The sequence below is a fragment of the Montipora capricornis genome, chromosome 10 (assembly GCF_036669925.1).
Source record: "Montipora capricornis isolate CH-2021 chromosome 10, ASM3666992v2, whole genome shotgun sequence".
Taxonomy (NCBI): domain Eukaryota; kingdom Metazoa; phylum Cnidaria; class Anthozoa; order Scleractinia; family Acroporidae; genus Montipora; species Montipora capricornis.
In genome coordinates, this window is record NC_090892.1 from 12,258,479 (window position 1) to 12,277,798 (window position 19,320).

Sequence of the window (19,320 nt, forward strand, 5' to 3'; positions counted from 1 at the left end):
CTATCGAGGAAGGAAATCATCTCAGCGAAATGACTGTCCGGCCAAAAAACGACAGGACTTTCTCAGTGATGTCCAAGAAACCCCAATACGGTCCCATGATGGAGACGATTAAACCTTACCGCGAGAAACTCATGCAAGCCAAGAGGGAACTGGAAAATGCTTGGAAAGGAGAAACTGCTGTTCAATCTGTTGTAACTGGTAACCAGACAAATGATGTGCTTGAGTTGAAAGAGAGCTTGAGTCGGGTGAGTAGCGTTGCCGACATCTGTAACGTACTTGTTGGTCCCTGCATGTAAGGAGACGCCCAGCACTGTTCTGAGCATACCGTAGTCTCTGAGTCTGATACTTGGAAAGCCCGGATAAAACGGAATTACAATAATCAAGCTTTGAGGTGATAAATGCCTGAATAAGGGTCTCGCATGCAGTGCTGACAGGACATAAATTTCCTAAATTTGGCTATGTTATTTAGATGGTAAATGCAGTTTTGCAAATAGAAGCAATCTGTTTATCCATAGACACCAAATTGTCAAACCAGACGCCAATATTTCTTGCAGATGTCGATGCAGTGATATGATCAGATTTGGCGTATATGGAATTGATTGCGGGCGTCGGCCGATGGCGAGCATTAAGAACTAACAGTTCAGTTTCATCACCATTCAAATTTCAACCTGTTTATCATCATTAATTGTTCAATATCTTTAATATACATTTCATCTCGAGATACGGAATGCTCAGGTTCCCCCAACAGCTGACAAAAGCAATAAATAAATTTGCGTGTCATCCGCATAGAAGTGATAAGACATGTTGTGCTGTTTGATTACATCAGCAAGCGGGGCAGTGTACATGGAATATAACATAGGCCCTAAAACAGAACCCGGTGGGTCGCCATATTTCAGACAACGGCTCGAGGAACGTTCGTTCTTAACATAAACAAATTGGCTCCTGTTTAGAAGATAGGATTGAAATCAAGTGAGAGTCTTGCTTCGGATTCCAAAGCAATGATTAAGCCTAAAGCTCAATAAAATGGAATGGTCAGCAGTATCGAATGCGGCAGAAAGATCTAAGAGTACGAGTATGACACACTGAGCATCATCAATGGCTCGAAGAACATCGTTGTGAACACGGGTCAGTGCGGTCTCAGTGCTATGACTTGCCCTATAAGCAGACTAAAATAGTTCCATAAGGTTGCCATTATTGAGATGTTCATTCAAACAAGTACCAACCACTTTTTGTATTGCCTTGGATACAAATCGGAGATTAGAAATAGGCTTAAAACTACGATAGAGTTCATGATCAAGAGACTCTTTCTTGATTGTGGGGGTATAAGAGCATTTCATGGGAACGGTCGCATTATCAAGCGATAAGATCACAATGGGCATAATAACAGGCAACGAGATATCATAACAATCCTTCAGCCGAGCACCAGGTACTGGATCCAAGATACAGGATTTCCCAGCCGTAGTTCGTAAAAGAGAAGACAACTCTATAATATTATTCGGGGAGAATTGAAGCAATTCCGTAGGACTATGACAGGTCGAAACTTGAGGCGAGTCAGTGACTTCGAACATGTTTTCCCTGAGAGACTGACTGTACCTTGTTCTCAAAAAAGTCGGCAAAGATGTTCGCGAGATCAATGGCGTTTTCATGCGATGGTAGTTTTGGCGTTGCCTTGAGATGCAACAGTTTAAAAACGTTGAGAACATTACCCGCGGATTAGAATTGTCGTTAATGGTGTTGACATAAAACTTCATCCTAACGAACATTTCCCTATGAATCCTAGTTTTGTTTTTGCGCCACATCCTCTCCAGTTTCCTTCCTTTTGCTTTTCCGTTCTGATCTAGTCGTCATGGGGTGCAGGAATGGCGCTGTGGTGAGAACACTCGCCTCCCACCAATGTGGCCCGTGTTCAATTCCCAGACTCGGCGTCATGTGTGGGTTGAGTTTGTTGGTTCTCTACTCTGCATCGAGAGGTTTTTCTCCGGGTACTCCGGTTTTCCCCTCTCTACAAAAAAACCAACATTTGACTTGATTTGAGTTAATTGTTAATTTAAGTTTACAGTGTCCCCAATTAGTGCTCCAGCGCTAGAACGACTAGACACTTAAATAAAGTTCATTTCCTTTCCTTTCCTGTTTTTTTATACCACGGCGCAGCGGGTCGTATAGTAACAACACGTTTTTTAATATGCGCAAGTTGCTCAATTAATCCTGATAATGTGCCCTCATAGCAGTGTAAGAAAGGAGAAACACTCTCAAACATGTTATGATTCGCTAAAGTAAATGGCATAAAACCTCTGCAATGAAATGTCGAAAGTCAGATAGAATATTTGATGGCGAAAGGGTGAAAGCAGAGAGGGAGAAAACAACAACTTTGACCTCTTTTCATTTAGTTATTGCCTTCAATTTTTTTATCTAGGAGGCACTGCGGCCCAGTGGTACGGTTAGCGCTCTTACCTTGATATCTGGAGATACCGGGTTCAAGATCCGTTCTGACCACTCGTTGAATTTGATCCTGGTAGTCCTTGGTTCAACTTCTTAACTGCACTTGTAAATAGCCAACTGGTTTGCCTCCAGCCACTTTGGATTCTTAACAGTTGTTGTTATTGTTGTTGTTCTGTTCTGTCGTTTCGTTAATTGTGTTTCATTGGGCCTGAAAAGCCCTTATGAGGAGTGGTCAATTAAGTATGTATTTGTATCTGAATTCAAGCGACTTGCGATAGTTCTTTGCGGAAGTAAGGTGTCGTGTACTGCTCTTTTACAGTGCAACGCGCCATACCGTGGCCACCCAACAAACTTTCACATTTGACAATTACGTGCAAATACTTCAACTCAACAACCCATGCAGCGGTGTTCAACTTACAACTGTGCGAACTTTGCAAGGAGGCGTGACTGTCAATCAAATTCACACATCCTGATTGGCCGACAATTTGTAAAAAAAACTTTGTTTGGAGGCCACGGTAAGGCGCGTCGCACTGTAATTTGGTCGCGAATTGAAGAAATGATACTTCCATTTGTCACTTTAGAGCGAGTTTCAATCGAGTGTCGTAAAACCAAAACCAAAGTAATTACTTTGGCCAATCAAAAAGGACGGAGACAATCCAGTAAAGCAATCAAAACTCGAAGTAATTACACGTAACCGACACAAAGCGCGGGAAAATGTGCACGCGCGAGCCACGATTGGTTTTTGTTTTACTTCTGATTGGTTGAAAAAGTGGCGAGTGGCGCCAATCACTGAGTGAAGTAATGCAAAACCAAAGCAATTCGCTAATTACTTTTCACACTCAACTGAAACCGCTCTATCTCACACATTGAATGTCTTGTGTCATAGTTAGTGAAGTGGATTCGTGGTGATGCTGAAAGTCAATTAAACAAGTTTACTCGAGCAGCTGTTTCTCTGCAGACGGCAAATCAAAGCAAAATGCAGTTTGAAAAAGAATTCTGTCCACTGGCAAAGGTTAGATTTTTCTCTTAGTCTGTTCAGAACAGAGAAGGAGCGAAATCGTCTTGAATGAAAACTGTTCCTGTCACCAGTGTATTCTCAGACTCCCTTCGTTTTACAAAAGGTGCATCTTTCATTCTGTTTCTTGGAAACAGACACTAATTCCTTTCCTTTGTTCTGTATTCCTATTTTATGGTATTTTAATTTAACTCAGAGTTAAAGCGCACATTATAGCCCGAAGCCTTCCTCAAGGAGACCAGTATGCGTAACTCTTACAACAGACCTGGAAGGTTGCTTGATCTGTAAGGCAAACAACTGTCAGTTTTGGTCTCCTTTGGAAACTTGTGGAAACGTTATCCATTTTGTTTTCGGTAGCAAATATATTTGTCTTAACGATAACAAAAAAATATGTGAGCGAAGGCGCATCAGCCGCTTAACCAGCCTGCATCGAGTCACCTTAGTTGGAAGCGTTGTGGTGGAGTTGTTTGGGCACTGGGTTTGCATGCTGCTACACCGTTGTCAGATCGTGCTGGATTAAAATTTTGTTAACGGGAGTTACCTTTTCCTGTCGGGGTTCTTGACCATTAGTAAATAGGAACTATAATCCCTCTTCACCTTTTTTTTAGGAAGTGTTGACGCAAGGAAGGAAATTAGCTAAACGGGCAGGAGAAATGAGTACGAGAAATCTCCGGGACCGGAGACCACTGCAAACTGCTTCAACAGTCCTCTTATCTGACCTGGATAACTTTAGCAACAGAGTGGAACAAACCAAGCGCTGGTTACAAGACTCCGTTAACTTTTACAATCTTTTGACGAAGGTAAGGTTTTAGTTAAAGACTTCAAAAGCCGTTAAAAGCAAAGTAAGCCAGGTTTGACATTTTTGCCACAAAATACTCTGATTCATGCTCGTTCAAAATATTTGTCCGTCTTTGGTTTGGTGATTATGAAGAAATCTCATTATCTGCATCAATGCTTCTAAATGTTCCCTTGAAAAAGCCGAAATTTACTCTATGTGCATTTCTATCTATTCGTCCTCGCATGCCAAATGTTCATAGAGATTCGTTTCTAGGCCACGCTGACCTTAAGGACGGTGCCTACTAATTCCAAGGTATTTTTGCGCGGTTTACGGAATATGCGGGAAAAGCAGATCTTAAGTGTTATTGAAATCCAAAAAGGAAATTGGGGTAACCACGCATTTTTCGAAGATAATTAATCAAGAAAATTTTTAAAAAGGTTTAAAATACAAAGCAATGCATGGAGTTCTTTTTCAAATTGAAGCTAATAATTATCTCTGAAAAATGCATGGTTACCCCAATTTTCTTTTTGGATGTCAATAACACTTGTTAAGATCTGCTTTTCCCGCATATTTCGTGCTTTTATGAAAAACAGCAACCGGCCGTTTGCTGTTTTACGTAGACGCGATACCAAATATTTCTGTTGGCTGAAAACGTGGCTTGAGATGGGGAAGAAACCAAGAACTAACTCAATTAACGCAAATGAAGACGTCGCTAATTACTGCAATTTGTCTATTATGGCTCTGATTTGTTTAGGCAGAGACGTGGTACAGCAAAGCAGCCGAGTTCTGGCCTTCAAGGTCCAAGCTATCCCATAGTTCTTACCAAGACTTACAGCAATACGAAGACAGACTGTCCAGATTCCTCGTCAAATTTCCTCCCCTCCCTCCAAAGGATCTCTTACAGTTGGAAGCATTTCTGGATAAGGTCCCGGATGAGCAGCTGAGAAACCAGGCCAAGTTGTTGACACATCGCTGCAAGGAACTCGAAAAAGTTGTACGAGCCCGCGAGACTCGCATATTTGAATTGGGAAAGAAAAGAGACGACAGTAGGGAGGAGCGGACAGCGGATAGTCTTGCGAGAAGGTTTGAGACATTTTTTCTCGAGTCCCTTTGCCACTGTCATTTTTTTAATCCATTCGGGAATGACCTAAGTCATTTTACAATTGAATGCAGGTTTAGCAGAATAGGGAGAGCACTTGCGTTCCACCAATGTGGAATATGATAACAACATTTTGGGCTTGAATTGACTTTGCTTGCGTACATGTATGCGTTCAGACCAAGTAACAGTGTCAGCCGAAATATCCGCGATAATTGTTGTAACACCAACATTAGAGAATGTTAGCTCGGCAGCGAGTTCTCGAAGTCGTACTCTACGTATTTAGGTAAGCGTATAATACGAGTTTCTATTCGGCAAAAAATACTATTATGGGATGAAGTTCGCATTTAGGCGCTAGTTTTGAATGAGTTGCTGGTGTTTCCACATTTTCTGTTTGAAGTCCTTTACAGTAAACGGCGAAAAGCAAACGCAATTTTTTTTTGGACAAACTCGTACTTCCGCTACGACTTTTCGATGTAAAGTTGGCGCAGACCAACTTGCCAGGACGAGTTGAGCACGCAGGGCTACGCAGTACGGATGCGCAGTAATCCAAACTCGAAGTCACACTCCTTGTCGATCCTAACATTCTAAAGAGAATAACATTCTAATACCACTACCCCTACTACTAACAATATCACTACTGCTATATTCAATAATAATATTGATGAAGGTGATGATGATTTTTTTGTCACTACTGCTATATTCAATAATAATATTGATGAAGGTGATGATGATTTTTTTGTTTTATTTGTTTTTCGCTCTTCAGTGACTTGTATATAACATTTCATTACGCTACAATACTTTACTTACAACATAGTACTTATAAGACAAATTACAACATTCGGAGACTAATTACAAGAACTAGTTTACAATTAACCGTTAGCAATTTACAAATGAGCTTTATAAAACATTTATTACGACACATTTCACACAAACACATCAGCTTACAACCTACACATCAACAACAAAACAATAAAAGAAGCATGCAGAGTTAGAAAGAATTAGCTTGTTTTTGAAACAAAAACAGTTGATGATGATGCTGATGACGATGATCTGAGTAACGTATTTGCACCCACCACTTTTCAAATTTCAGTAAATCCCCCTATGAAGCTGCTTCTGAATCTCACTACAGCAGACTCAAGGGGTCATCTTCACCGAGAATCACAAACACCTCTGCATCGCGGTATTCCAGACCACGAGATCTCGCTGCATCTGAGGAAACTCTTACTCTCCCGACACCCCCCACGAGCCGAGCGAGCTCTGCCTTGAAACGCAGGACACCATCTGACAGAATAGATGCTAACCAAACCTACTCCGAGAAAATTGGAAGGAGACTTACAGAGGGTGATTCTTTGAACCAAACATACTCGCCAGGAGAGTTAGGACGATACGTGGGAGGCAGCAGAGGAAGAGAGTTTGATCGCCCAACGGTTTACGTCAATAAACAGACGGAGAGAAAAACAGTGGATAAAAAGGAGTTTTCTTCACGTCCATACGGAGAATCCGGAAGTCAGTTCAGAAAGTCAGCGCCTAAGAAACCAGACCGAAAGAAGATCAAGAAGATCCAAGGAGAATCAAATAACATGGATTACCTGATTCAAGAGCAGATGAAACTGGAGAAAGAACTTAAAGATCTTCAGAAAGTAGGACAACAATTGGTGCCCCCGCTAGATTTGCGTAGCTTGAGCCCAAATCAAGGTAGTTGTATCAATGACATCCCGCGGGATACACAATCACTGCATTCGAACGCCTTCAGGGTGACATCCGCAAATCCGGGTCCTATGATTTCCGAGCGCGCGCACTCGATCCAAAAACTAGAAGTGACGTCGGATGACTCAATGGACCGTGAGGTGGAAGGATTGTTAAGCGAGTTGTTGTCGTCAAGAGACAGCGAAGACGACACGTCTCCATTACAACCAGATTCCTTAGTCCCGGAACTCAATATTTCCATTCCACAAACAAACGGAATCCAAGATTCTTCTCCCAGATTGATTGTCAACGGCTATCATGAAGGCATTCCAGACCCAAACCTGAGAAAAGGTATCTCAGAATTTTATTCTTCCCCTGGGTCGAGTGTCGCTCTGTCTACATCTGACAGTGAAAATCGCATTGCTGCCGTGGCGAACGGACACTCGGGGGATTATTCTCAGCATCACTTGCAGTTTTCGACCGCGCAAAGAAACCACTCTCCGCGTGGGCATGTTGCATCACAGGACAAAGTTGAGCAGTTTAGGGCGCTAAAGAAACAGGAAATGTACTGGATGAACCGTGTCCGTCATCAGCGGCAAATCCTCGCACAACCATTGGACAAAATCGTGAGACAGGAAGTAGAGGAACAATATTTTTATGCTCAGGAGGAGCTTTCTAGAATTGAAAACGCTATCGCAGTTTTATTCCGATGTTTAACTCCAGAGGATGTCCAGTGGTTGATGAAAAATGGAATGGTGACCGTAAACCCCGACTACGTTCCTTCGGCAAATACTTTGCACGCATCGCAGACCAGTAAATTCGTCAGCCCGACACGTTTTGACGATCAGTTGGTCCAGCCGTCTCTTCCTCAACACCAGCGAGAGCGGGCAAGTTTTCCTGCCACACCAGGACTTTTCATAAATGGAGTGAAAATGCCGCAAAAGTTGGAGTACCAAAGAGCTTCTCCTTATGAGTATCCACATAGCGGGAACACCTCTCCTGGTCGTGGACTAGATGATACTAGAATCAACATTTCTAGTTATCAAGATGCCCGTATAAATCGTGAAAATTCTCCTAGTGAACGGCAAGGAAATGTTGTTACTCCTGCTTCTTCTTTTGTGAAGCCACCATGTACGGATAAAGAAACACAGACTTTTATTGGATCGCAGACTCAAAAGAAAGTAAACGCGACCCGAACATTGTATGACAATGTTGAGGTATCAAGCAGTACTAGTTTGAACAGTGAACCAAACGAAAGCAATTATGAGAATTTTCTACTCGTTCATCAGAGAAGTTTGACCCAACAACTGCAGGAACCTGGTGACGAATTTAGAGTCGAAGCTAATGATCCACAGATTAACAAAGCTGACAGTGCGAGCTCAGAGGAGGAAGACGAACCTGCTATTGATATGGTTTCTGTGCAACATATGGAGAACACTGCCAAAACAATTGTTCCAGATGATACCGTTACCGAGGAAGTCCCGCATTCCATTGAGCACGAGGCAGAAAAGCCAACCACTGTTAAACAGCCAAGTTTTGACGATCACGAGGTCGTAAAACTCAAAGAAAAATTGGAACTCGAGCAGCAAGAACTCCGTGATAGCCTTAAGAGGGAGCAGATGAAATTCCTTGAGGAACAGCGTCGCTTGAAGGAAGAGGAAGAGCAACAGGTCATATGGATGGCCGAACAAGAAAATCAACAGCGCATGCGCGAGAGTTTAGCAAGTGAATCTGAGGTGCAGGACATAGAGCGGACAGCAGAAAGGGTGAGTATGGCGCGTTTTTTATTGTCAAATTCAAACGTTCAATTCGGTAATTGGGACATTCAGTTCGGCAATTCAAATATTCAGTTGAAGTGAAGGTTTGAATTACCGAAAGGAATGTTTGAATTGTTGAATTTCCAAACTGAAGGTTTGATTAGCTAAATTGATTATTTGAATTGCCGAATACATGTTTTGAGTCTTGACACTAAAAACGCGCTATAGGTGAGAACTTTGGCAATTATTATGGAAAAGACTGAAATGAACAGCAATGAGCTACACTGTCTAAAATCGCTTCCAGATGCGCCTAGTTGATTGTATTAGCCTGGTTCAATCGCTCCATCAAAACCTGGTGAAAACAGTTAAAGGCAGATGAAGGGAAAACGATTAAGTTATTTTTGCTTTTATTTGCGCCTTACAATTTTCATCATTTGCTTTTGAGCAGCGATAAGGAAAAATCAACTGTAGACAAGAGGTTTTAGTTTCTAAGAAGCCGACAATTTACACTCGATAATTTTGTGTGATGATTTTACGTTCAGGAACCGAATGAAAGTAAACGCGATGTCCAAGAAACTCGTGCAAAGCGATTGTCGTACTTCAGGTCCAAAACAAATTCTCATGCACTGACGGACTCTTTCGAGATAGAATTGCCAAACACATCTGAACTGCAAGACCGGTCAGAGGCTCCAAGTGATGACAATAAAGATTATACCGGCAACATACTGCCAGAGGACACGCCTTTTGAAAGTAAAATTACAAATGAAATCGAAGTTTCGAGCGTCAACTCTGACCCGAGGTCGTCTCCGAGCCAAAGCCAACTTGAGGATATAAACATCGATCAGTGTGATTTTGTGAGTGAGGAAAGCAAAGAATCACCCGAGGATGAACTCATAGAACTGCTAAAGGCAGCTGCAACCAACGAATCCCCTGACAATTCAACGGAGAGCTTTGAGGAGACGCAAACGTGGCTTCCGGAAGCGGCCTCTTCAACGGAGAAAGATGTTTCAGAGAGCTTTAGTGAAGGGCAAGGAGAGAAGCTGGACATCTCATCAACGGGAAAAGGTGGTGTTCTTGAAGAAATGAGCGAAGGCAATATTGAAAAACTCAGAGACACTGATGTTGTTCAAAATTCAAACTGGGAAACTGACGAAGGGTCGGACAGTTCGGATGATATTATTGAGCGCTTTGAGGCCAGTTTGATTGATGAAGAACAGTCTTATGTTGACACTTTATCGCCAAGGCTGAAATCTGAAGAATTGCAAAAGGCACAGGTAGAACATACAACTCTTGTAAAACAGGACTCCCAAGACACTTTGCGTACGGACTCCAGTGCAAATTTCGACGAGCTCGTGACGAGACTCGGGGAGATTGAGAACGAGTTAAAAGAGAGTGAAGACGAGGATGCAAGAAATCGAGAAAAGACGAAGAATTCATCTGACGACGAATTTGAGGAAATCGAAAGAATGTTGTATAAAGAAAAAGCACGCCTTGCAGCTGAAACGAATGCCTCAGAACAGGACGAGGCGCCAGAGAATTCTTCCGATGAAGAATTCAAAGAACTCGAGAAGGCTTTGTACGAACAGAAAGCTCGAAACGATGCCGCCGAGAGTGACGAATCAATTGAAGACCCTCCGGAGACCGCGTCGGACGATGAAGTTGAGCGACTGGAGGAAATTACAAACAGTAAGATTTCACTGCATAAGGCTGAAGTGGAAACCGTACTAGAGACGAAAGGGGCCGAGATTAACCCCCAAAAGGCAGAAATGGAGTACCAAAAAGCATCTTCTTTGCCAAAGTTGATTCTCGCGAGAGAAAACATAGAGAAGGATGACCTCCTTGATATTATAGGCTCTAGTAGCTCTGAACTTTCGTTAAGCTCTGAAGAGGAAGGAGAGAGTTTAGGCGAAGTTGGCAAGCTAATTTTGGCTGAGGGTCAGTCGTCTGATGACCGAGAGACGCTGGGCTCTGATGAGGAGAAAGTTGCTGAGAGAAATGTCACGTGGTCTGTATCAGTTCGCACCAGTGCCCCACTACCGCCTGTATCTGCTCCTGTGATGAGCGAACACAACGTTGCTTTTGTAAGTGTATTAGGGTAATTGAGTAATTCTGAAAGAGATGTTGTATGTTAACCCTAGTGAATGAATCCTAGCACTCGGATTTTTTCGGAGTATGCCCCAGTCATCATCGATTTAACAAATAGATTCCGTGTTGCCGTGCGTCTGTTCAGTAATAGATCACAGATGACGTCAAAATGTGGTAAGAACAAAAAAGTGACACACGAGGCGATAGCCGAGTGTGTCACTGATGTTCTTACCACATTTTGACGTCTTCTGTGATCTATTACTGAACAGACCCTCGGCAACATGGAATCTATTTGTTTTATATAATAAAGAATTAAACTTTATTCGCATAAAAGCTGATGGTGACGTCAATCGTGCGTCTGTCCTCCAATAGATCATAGGCAAGAACCAATCAAAATCCGTGAATAACCTGGGTTATTATATAAGGATAAATATCTTCAAAAATATATAGTTCGGGCCCCGGTTGTTCAAATGTTAGATAACGTTGTCCACGGATAAATCATTATCCATTGGACAGCGCAATTGGTTTCGCTGTGACTTATGCACTGGATAGCGATATATCCGGCGGATAGCGCTATTCATCGATTGAACAACTGGGGCCAGAACAACCGGGACTTTACCCTGCGAGCAGTTGGTTTCTCCTACGCTTCCCGAGAGAGAAACCACTGCGAGCAACCGTTTGATTTTCCATCGAGCGTGTGCGAAGTTCGTCACACCCCACGTGATGTATTTGACATCACTTCGTCTTATTTCGCGCGAAATTTCTACACAGCAGGCTCGCCCAAACGCAGCAGTTACGTAGCTGAACGCACGCGCAAGCGCCAAAACATGTTTACTAACTCGTTTTACCGGTTTAAATTTAATTTATTCGTCCTTGAGGCTGGACGGTGGCTCACTCAAAGAAACTAACGATTGCTCGCAGTGGTTTCTCTCTGGGGAAGCGTAGGAGAAACCAACTGCTCGCAGGGTACCGGGGCTTCGATGCGTCTGCAATTGCCTCATCGGTCATTTTTTTTGTATTATTCTTGGTTTGCACTCACGTGTTCAGCGGCCAGGTTTTTTTAATCGAAACAAGAAGACTGTTTTATAAAATGCAGAAAATAGATAAGGATTTCTTCAGTAATTCATCGCCTTTACGTTCGGCTTAAACAGTAGCGAACGGAAATCCTGAACAGGATTGGAACCCAGGTCCTTTGCGATACCGGTGCAGCAGTGCTCTAAAATTGAGCTATCAAGTCGAATGGGAGCTAGTCATTTCGTGAGTTCGTAGTAAACCCGTGAAGGATCTGAACATAAAGACAATACATATGAAAGACGGACATATTTATGACCCTCGCGAAGCAATTGGGACCTTTAGATTGGAGGACGAGGATGACTACGAGTAGTATGAGTTTTCCGTTTTGAGCACGCGCACTTCGAAAAATGTCGGCCTCCAAACCTTATGCGCGTGCTCAGTACGGAAAACTCGTCGTCGTAGTTGTCCTCGTTCTTCGATCTAAAGGTCCCTGTTAATGTCGAAACCAAGGACAGATTAAGAAACAGATTGAGTTTTGAGTTTTGAAAGAGTGGTTTTCGAGTTGAATTTATTGCGAAACCCGCACAAGATTCAAGATGTTTACAATGGAGGGGTAGTGATAAGGAAAGAGGGCGGGGGGTGGGGGGTGTTGGCCGCTGTTTCCCCGCTCGATAGTCTCGGCAACGGAACATTTTAATGCAGGAATAACAATATAACGTAAAAGAGAAGATGAGGTAGGATTCAGAAGAGGCGTTTCAAGTAATTGAGAGCAACGTTTTGAGACTAATTTCTTTAAAGAGCATGAAAGAAATGCTTGTATGCTTCTTTTGCAGGAAAGCAGTGGTGGAGTTGTCGTAGTAATAGACAATGGGTCAGGGTTCTGCAAGGCGGGTTTCTCCAATGAACAGCAGCCCCGCGCAGTGTTCCCCTCAGTTATTGGAAGACCACGTCATCAGGTTAGAAATTAAATTCAGCTGTGTTATTCTTTTGCCTTGTTTCCAGTTGGTTCAGTTGAAGGAATATCGGCAACCATGTGGGAGGGTTGGAATTTAAGGTCCAGCGGTCTCAGATAAAGACGGCAAACCAAGGGCCCAGTCTCCTGACCCTTCACTCACGATATGACGTTGGCAATTACGAGTGTGAGTAATAGACCAATTTCGATATATCAAAATTCAGTCCGAAGCAAAAGGCATCATCTCGAGGCTCTGGGGAATAAATATAAGGATTTGCATGAGTTTATTCCCCAGAGCCTCGAGATGGTGCCTTTTTTTTCGGACTGAATTTTAATATATCGAAATTGGTCTATTAAAAATATAACTTTGTGTGAACAATATGTATGGGTTATTGACCAAGCGTGAGGTCAAGATGACTGGATATTGGCCAAGTTCTTTTTTTGCGTGTTTATCTTGGTCAATAAAGGATTTATTATATGACTTAAAACACCAAAAAATGATCTTTGATCTTGCGGGACCAAGCGAGAAATCCCGAGCGGGCAGTATCGCTCCATCTTGCCCGCTCGGGTAGCCAATCAGAGCGCGCGATTTGGTTCATCTTGCCCGCTCATGGAGCTAGTCATATAATAAGACCGAAGTATTGTTTAACAACCCTGGTACGAACAATTTTAACGTAACGATAGAGAATGCGCGGTTCGCTGTTGTGTGCCTACGGGGTCGTCGTAATGACTGACTTCTATATTGTCAGGTAACATTGGAGGCTTCCGCGCTCGTTGAACTAACTTTTGCAATGAATGCGTTGGCTCATTGGCTCTTATGGTACCTACTAATTTATCCGTTTTTGGTGGCTAATATTTTTCCTGATTTTTTACAATAAAAGGCTTAAAAGAAGACTAATCGAATCGAGCTCTTTGAACTTCCGAAGCAGATTTATAACACGATGCCCTCTACAAGTTAGCTATTCTGCTAATGAGACAAGTTTGACATTAAAACAGGAAGCCATGATGCATGAGTACAGAGATCATTACATCGGCGATGAAGCACAGAGCATGCGTGGTGTGTTAACCCTCACATACCCGTTGGAACATGGGATTGTGTTGAACTGGGATGACATGGAATCGGTATGTTGATTCCTAATTTGCTTCACTGTGTTCGGTTTTTTCAAGTCTCTGAGAAAAAGAGTTGTAATCTGTACATAAAATAGTAAACCATTATAGGCCGAGGTTTTTTAGATACCCGGAATAATCAAGTCGAGGCAATTGGAATCAGTCGATTCGGATACCATACAAACCTGATTTAAAAGTTGATTTATAATAAAGTTTCTATATAACGCGCGCTCTCATTGGTTTAAACAGCGTGCTTTATGAGAGTACAAAGCACGGAACAAACGAAAGCCCACGCCATCATTCGCAGAAATGGCAGATGAATTTCCGAATTTTACCTTGGGTATTATTGAAGCTGTCAGTTAAAGGCTTGCTCAGATATTCTGTCAAGTGCTTTGGATGGAAGACCTCAACCGTCGCCCGGTCCAGCAGTTCTTTCAAGCTCAGAAAGTCCTCACGCTGGAGTTCTTCATTTACAAAATTCCCAACAGGTTTTCAGATTCCAGCCGCAAGCAATGAAGAGTTTGTTTTCCAGTTGTCATGTCGGAAACGTGCAGGTTTTCATGGGCAACAATTCGGCCGGTTTTCACTGAACTTAATCATTTAGATCCTCTTTTTTGCTGTTTTTTACGGACTGAAACCGAACATTGAGGCACTTGTTTTTCCATAAATTCTAATTTTGTGTGATTTTCCAGTTGATTGATGTTTTGACAAGCCTTTGTTTCATTAACCAATCAAATAATCTTAAACATTGTTACAAGCGCGCTGATTGGTCCAAAGTAGCGTGCTTTATCAGAGTATAAAGCACTGTGCTGACGACATCTCAGTTCGCCACAAGCAGCGCGCGCTTTGAAAATAAAGTAGAATTTTTGAAGAAAATTACTTGTTTTTTATCATAAAACAAATAAAGAAGCCTTGACTGTGCTCTGTTCTGTTGTAAAGCACTTAGGAAGCGGCTAGAGCACTCAAGAAGTAGGGAGAAACACTCGCCTATCGGCTCGTGTTTCCCCCTACACTTCTTTCGTGCTCTAGCCGTTTCCTGCGTGCTTTACAACAGAACAGAGCACAGTCAAGGCTTCTTTATTTGTTAATTATTAATATTCTTTCAGGAAATCAAGCGATAAGAGTACTACTACATAAAACCCATAAATAGGCATTTCAAACAAAGAAAAGACACAAATTAGTAATGGTCAACTTTGGCCCCCTTGGGTAGAAATGCATAGCACGCATTGCCGACAGCTCGTTTAATTAAGGAATCTAATAGCAGATTTTTATCGTCATCGTCATCATAATCGATGCCCATGGCTTGGAGCTACAACTTACTTTTTTCCCTTATGGGTTATATAATTTATCCCTTTTTGAGACCCTCAATATTCAGAACTGAACCGCACGCCATATCTCCAACTAAAGGTAGACAAAGAAAACTCCTGCGCGGCGTTGTTGGTGTTAGCAAAATGTGTTCAAAAAAGAAATTTTAAAAGGCTGTAGATCGAAAATTTAATACCGACGTTTCGGCAAAACTACCTTTCTCAAGGCAGTAAACGGAAAATGATTTGAATATAGAGTATACAAACTAATACGCACGCGCGAACGCGTTGAAAAGCCGCGCGCGCTAGTCCATTACAAGCGTGTAACTTAAAAAGAAAAAAAAAAGAGAAGAGATTCGCTTGTTTTTTAATTGAAAGACACTAGCTCCCGATGGAATGAATTTGGACTTTACTTTTTAAGTTACACGCTGGTAATGGACTAGCACTCGCGGCTTTAATGTCAACGCATTCGTGCGTGCGTATTAGTTTCTATACGCTATTTTCAAATCATTTTCCGTTCATTACCTTGACAAAGGCAGATTTGCCGAAACGTCGGTATTAAGATTTCAATTTACAGCATTTTAACATTTATATTTTGAACACTTTTTACATCTCTAACTAAACCAATCTTTGCCGTGCAATATCTATGTTTACGTCCCAAGTGCTTTGATACCGCCATCACCGCCATCAGTTGGTTGACAATCGGACTACCGTTCGATAAGCGGCCGGTTCGAACTGCGACCGGACCAACACTCAGGCTCTTAAAAGAATTGAGGAGAAATTGCTGCCTTTGTACTTACACCCGCAAATGGTTAAGACTTTCAAGTCTTCTCGGATAAGGTCTATAAAGTTACCCGTAGGCTCCATTTCACAATCCTTGCTGTAACATCCTTAAAGAATCCACAAACTGTTCATGGAATCCCCGGTGCACTGACTTGGGTGTACTTGGTCAAATGGTTCATATGGGCCCTTCTGGTGCCTCCCCACTGCTTAATTGTAAACCAAAATGGATTAAATGACAATTAGTGTTTTAATTTACGCGAAAAAATAGCAATCCTAAGTATAACGACGATCACTCAGGCCAGGGGTTCTTCTTGGTTGGTGAATAATGATTTTCTCGTTGGTGACTCGAAGAGACTCGTGGGAGTTAGGCCATTAAACTAGGTTCAGTTAGCTTGTCACATGCACCTGTCATCACCATCATCGGCATCATTATTTTGGTTGCTGAACTTCACATGCGCTGCCTCTTTTTGTTATAGATCTGGACTTATACATATGATCAGCTGCGTGTCGAGTCCCAAGACTTTCCTGTTTTGCTGACTGAGGCTCCCTTGAATCCAAAGTTTAACAGAGAACGCATGTTGCAGATAATGTTCGAGACCTTCAATGTTCCTTGTGTGTACGTAGCTGTACAAGCCGTCATGGCGCTGTACTCCACCGGCAGAACCACAGGTAATCTGGCATGATGTTCTTATGGTGGGCAATGGTTAAAAGTTCATTGGAGTCTTTGTCTGCTTTCAGTCTCTTCGAAAATAATCGGGAATCTAATACATCGAACAGTTTAGTACAAAAATAAAATTGAAACTTCTCCACGTTGTATTGGCTCCCACGTTTATATTCTTTGTTAGCTCTCCACAGTTCTACGCGGTCATTAGACTTCGAAACAAAGTGCTTTTTGTTGCTACATAAACTTTTTTTTTATGTAACAAAGAAGCTAGAAACCCGGTCTGTTTAAGCTAGCGAGTGGTTTTAGCACTTTTAGCGATAACTTTTCCTTCCACAGCCATACTTATTATTTCGTTGTCGTCTTTCAACTTGCAGGGACCGTTTTTGACTGTGGTGATGGAGTTAGTCACACAGTTCCAGTGTACGAGGGCTACTGGCTACCTCACGCCACACAAAGAATGAACCTTGCGGGAAGGGATCTTACTAGACACCTGAACAGGATCCTCACGGAGAGGGGCTACTCCTTTACAACCACAGCTGAGATGGAAATTATAAGAGACATTAAAGAGAAGCTTGCCTATGTTGCGCTTGACTTTGAGCAGGAACTACAAGAATCTGAAACCAGTAACAAGTGTGAAGAATTGTATATGGTATGTACGGTTTTAGAGCACTTTTCAAATGACTCTCGAAAGTAATTACTCGATTGCGATTGCTACGCTCATTGGTTGGCTTAAAACTATTCAGACTATTGACTTCTGGTGGGAGCCGGGCCACCAATTACCTCTCTTGATATATTCGAGGGAAACGGGAATTTCACAGGAAACGTTTTGGTAGCATTTTTAAATTAAGATTGCATGATATTTTTGACACCAATGAGCGCAGCGTAAAACAAGAACTTAATTCATATCATTTTTTTGAAAAACGAATAGCACCCCGCAGAAAACTTTAGTTTGAAATTTAAATTTGAGCGTTGACACTTTTTGCGAACCTTGTTTAAAATCCTGGGACATCTTCTTTCAAAACGGAGTTAGCATGAATCCACTGAGTCTAAATCCCGCGACAACTAGTAGGTTTCGGGCTGACTAAACCTGTTTGTTGTTGCTTAGGGATCTTGAAAGTTTTATTGGCTCATTTGAATAAAAATTCGCCCAAATTTTATGTGACAGAAATTGCCACGTTCATAGGTTTGTTCGATTGCATGACTTGTCACATAAAAGGAGGCAACTTTCCATGGTAGTAGAACCCAAGCTACTCTGGTCCTCTAGGGCGCCTTTAACAGACAATAGCCCTTTTCACGGTTAGTTCTTCTCATTTGCATTACAATGTAATCTAACGTGGATGCGAGGCAATTTCGGGTTAAAACTACAAAATAGCCCGAAATTGCCTCACATACATGCTAGGCAATTGTACATTGTACATTGTAATGCAGATGAGAAAACTAACCGTGAATACAATCGTACAATCGTTAGGCTATTAGTCTCTCCCCCACGGGGCTTTTCAGGACTAATTTACAATACTTTGTGGGAGACTTCAGCCAGACTGCTTGTTACGCAGTTTACAATTAATTTTTATGGAAGTGAAAGATGCCCCCGTCCAGATAAGGTTAGACCACAACACCGGGGACAACGTCCCCTACTCTTATCGAATAGTGAGTAGGTTCTTTAACGTCCCATGCTATTTAATTTCCAACAAGGGTTATGAGACGGGAACTCCGGTTTATAGTCCTTATCCGAGAAGACTTGAAAGTCTAACCATTTGCAGATGAAATTACAAAGGCAGCACATTCTCCTCAGTTATTTTAAGACCCGGAGTGTTGGTCCGGCCGGAGTCGAACTCACGACCTCCCGCATGACAGCCCGATGCTCAACCAACTGAGCCACCGGTGCGCGGTGAAAAGGGCTATTATTTGGTACAGGGAGTTTAATAGATAGGCGTTCGATCTTCGACGGGGCGTCTATTAGCCACTAGGACTTTTTTACGGTACTTATCGGGCTAAACTGGCCTGAATGCGTCTCTTGAATGATCAAGAATTCATTCCGAACTTGAAGTGGTGTCTTTGTGAAGTCTTGTGTGACTAGTAAGTAGCCCGCGCAGCTGGCAGGTTATTTTATTGCGGATTATTTAAACACGCGCGAGTAAATTGATGGTTAATGCGTTGTGTTTTGGTCGCGAGAGCGAGTTGAGTAAAAATCCCAACATCTTAAAACTAATCGTCACCATGCTACTCGCGGCTAAAACACAACGGAGCAACCATCGATTCACTCGCACGTGAATAATCAAATAATCACGCGATAAAATACCCCGCCAGCTGAGCAGGATATGTGACCAGTTCCTGAAATTTCTTCACCAGCTGCCAGACGGTCAATCTATTTGCGTGGCAAATGAGCGATTCCGCTGTCCAGAAGTGCTATTCAATCCCAGCATGCTTGGCATGGATGTTGTTGGAATTCACGAGTCCATTTACAAATGTATCACTAAGTGTGACGTGGATATTAGAAAGGATTTGCTGGAGAATATTCTGTTGTCAGGTGAAGTGGCTTAAACTAATGTGTAAAAGTTCTTGGCGTTCTTGTCTGTTCCGACTTGGAATTTCTTGGCATAAACTTACCTTTTTGACATAGTACAAGGATGCGAGGGA

General features: G+C 42.3%; 1 protein-coding gene across 1 annotated transcript in view; it reads left to right on the forward strand.

Moving 5' to 3' along the window:
• Positions 1–19,320, forward strand: part of LOC138019129 (uncharacterized) — a 37,294-nt gene that overhangs the window by 15,213 nt on the left and 2,761 nt on the right. The window contains exons 8-18 of the mRNA XM_068865801.1: positions 1–245; positions 3,326–3,451; positions 4,063–4,254; positions 4,987–5,315; positions 6,422–8,783; positions 9,317–10,855; positions 12,707–12,829; positions 13,822–13,947; positions 16,496–16,688; positions 17,058–17,332; positions 19,033–19,210. The exon at positions 1–245 is cut by the window's left edge and continues 20 nt beyond it. Coding sequence (XP_068721902.1) covers positions 1–245; positions 3,326–3,451; positions 4,063–4,254; positions 4,987–5,315; positions 6,422–8,783; positions 9,317–10,855; positions 12,707–12,829; positions 13,822–13,947; positions 16,496–16,688; positions 17,058–17,332; positions 19,033–19,210 — 5,688 coding nt within the window. The remainder of the gene's footprint in view (positions 246–3,325; positions 3,452–4,062; positions 4,255–4,986; positions 5,316–6,421; positions 8,784–9,316; positions 10,856–12,706; positions 12,830–13,821; positions 13,948–16,495; positions 16,689–17,057; positions 17,333–19,032; positions 19,211–19,320) is intronic.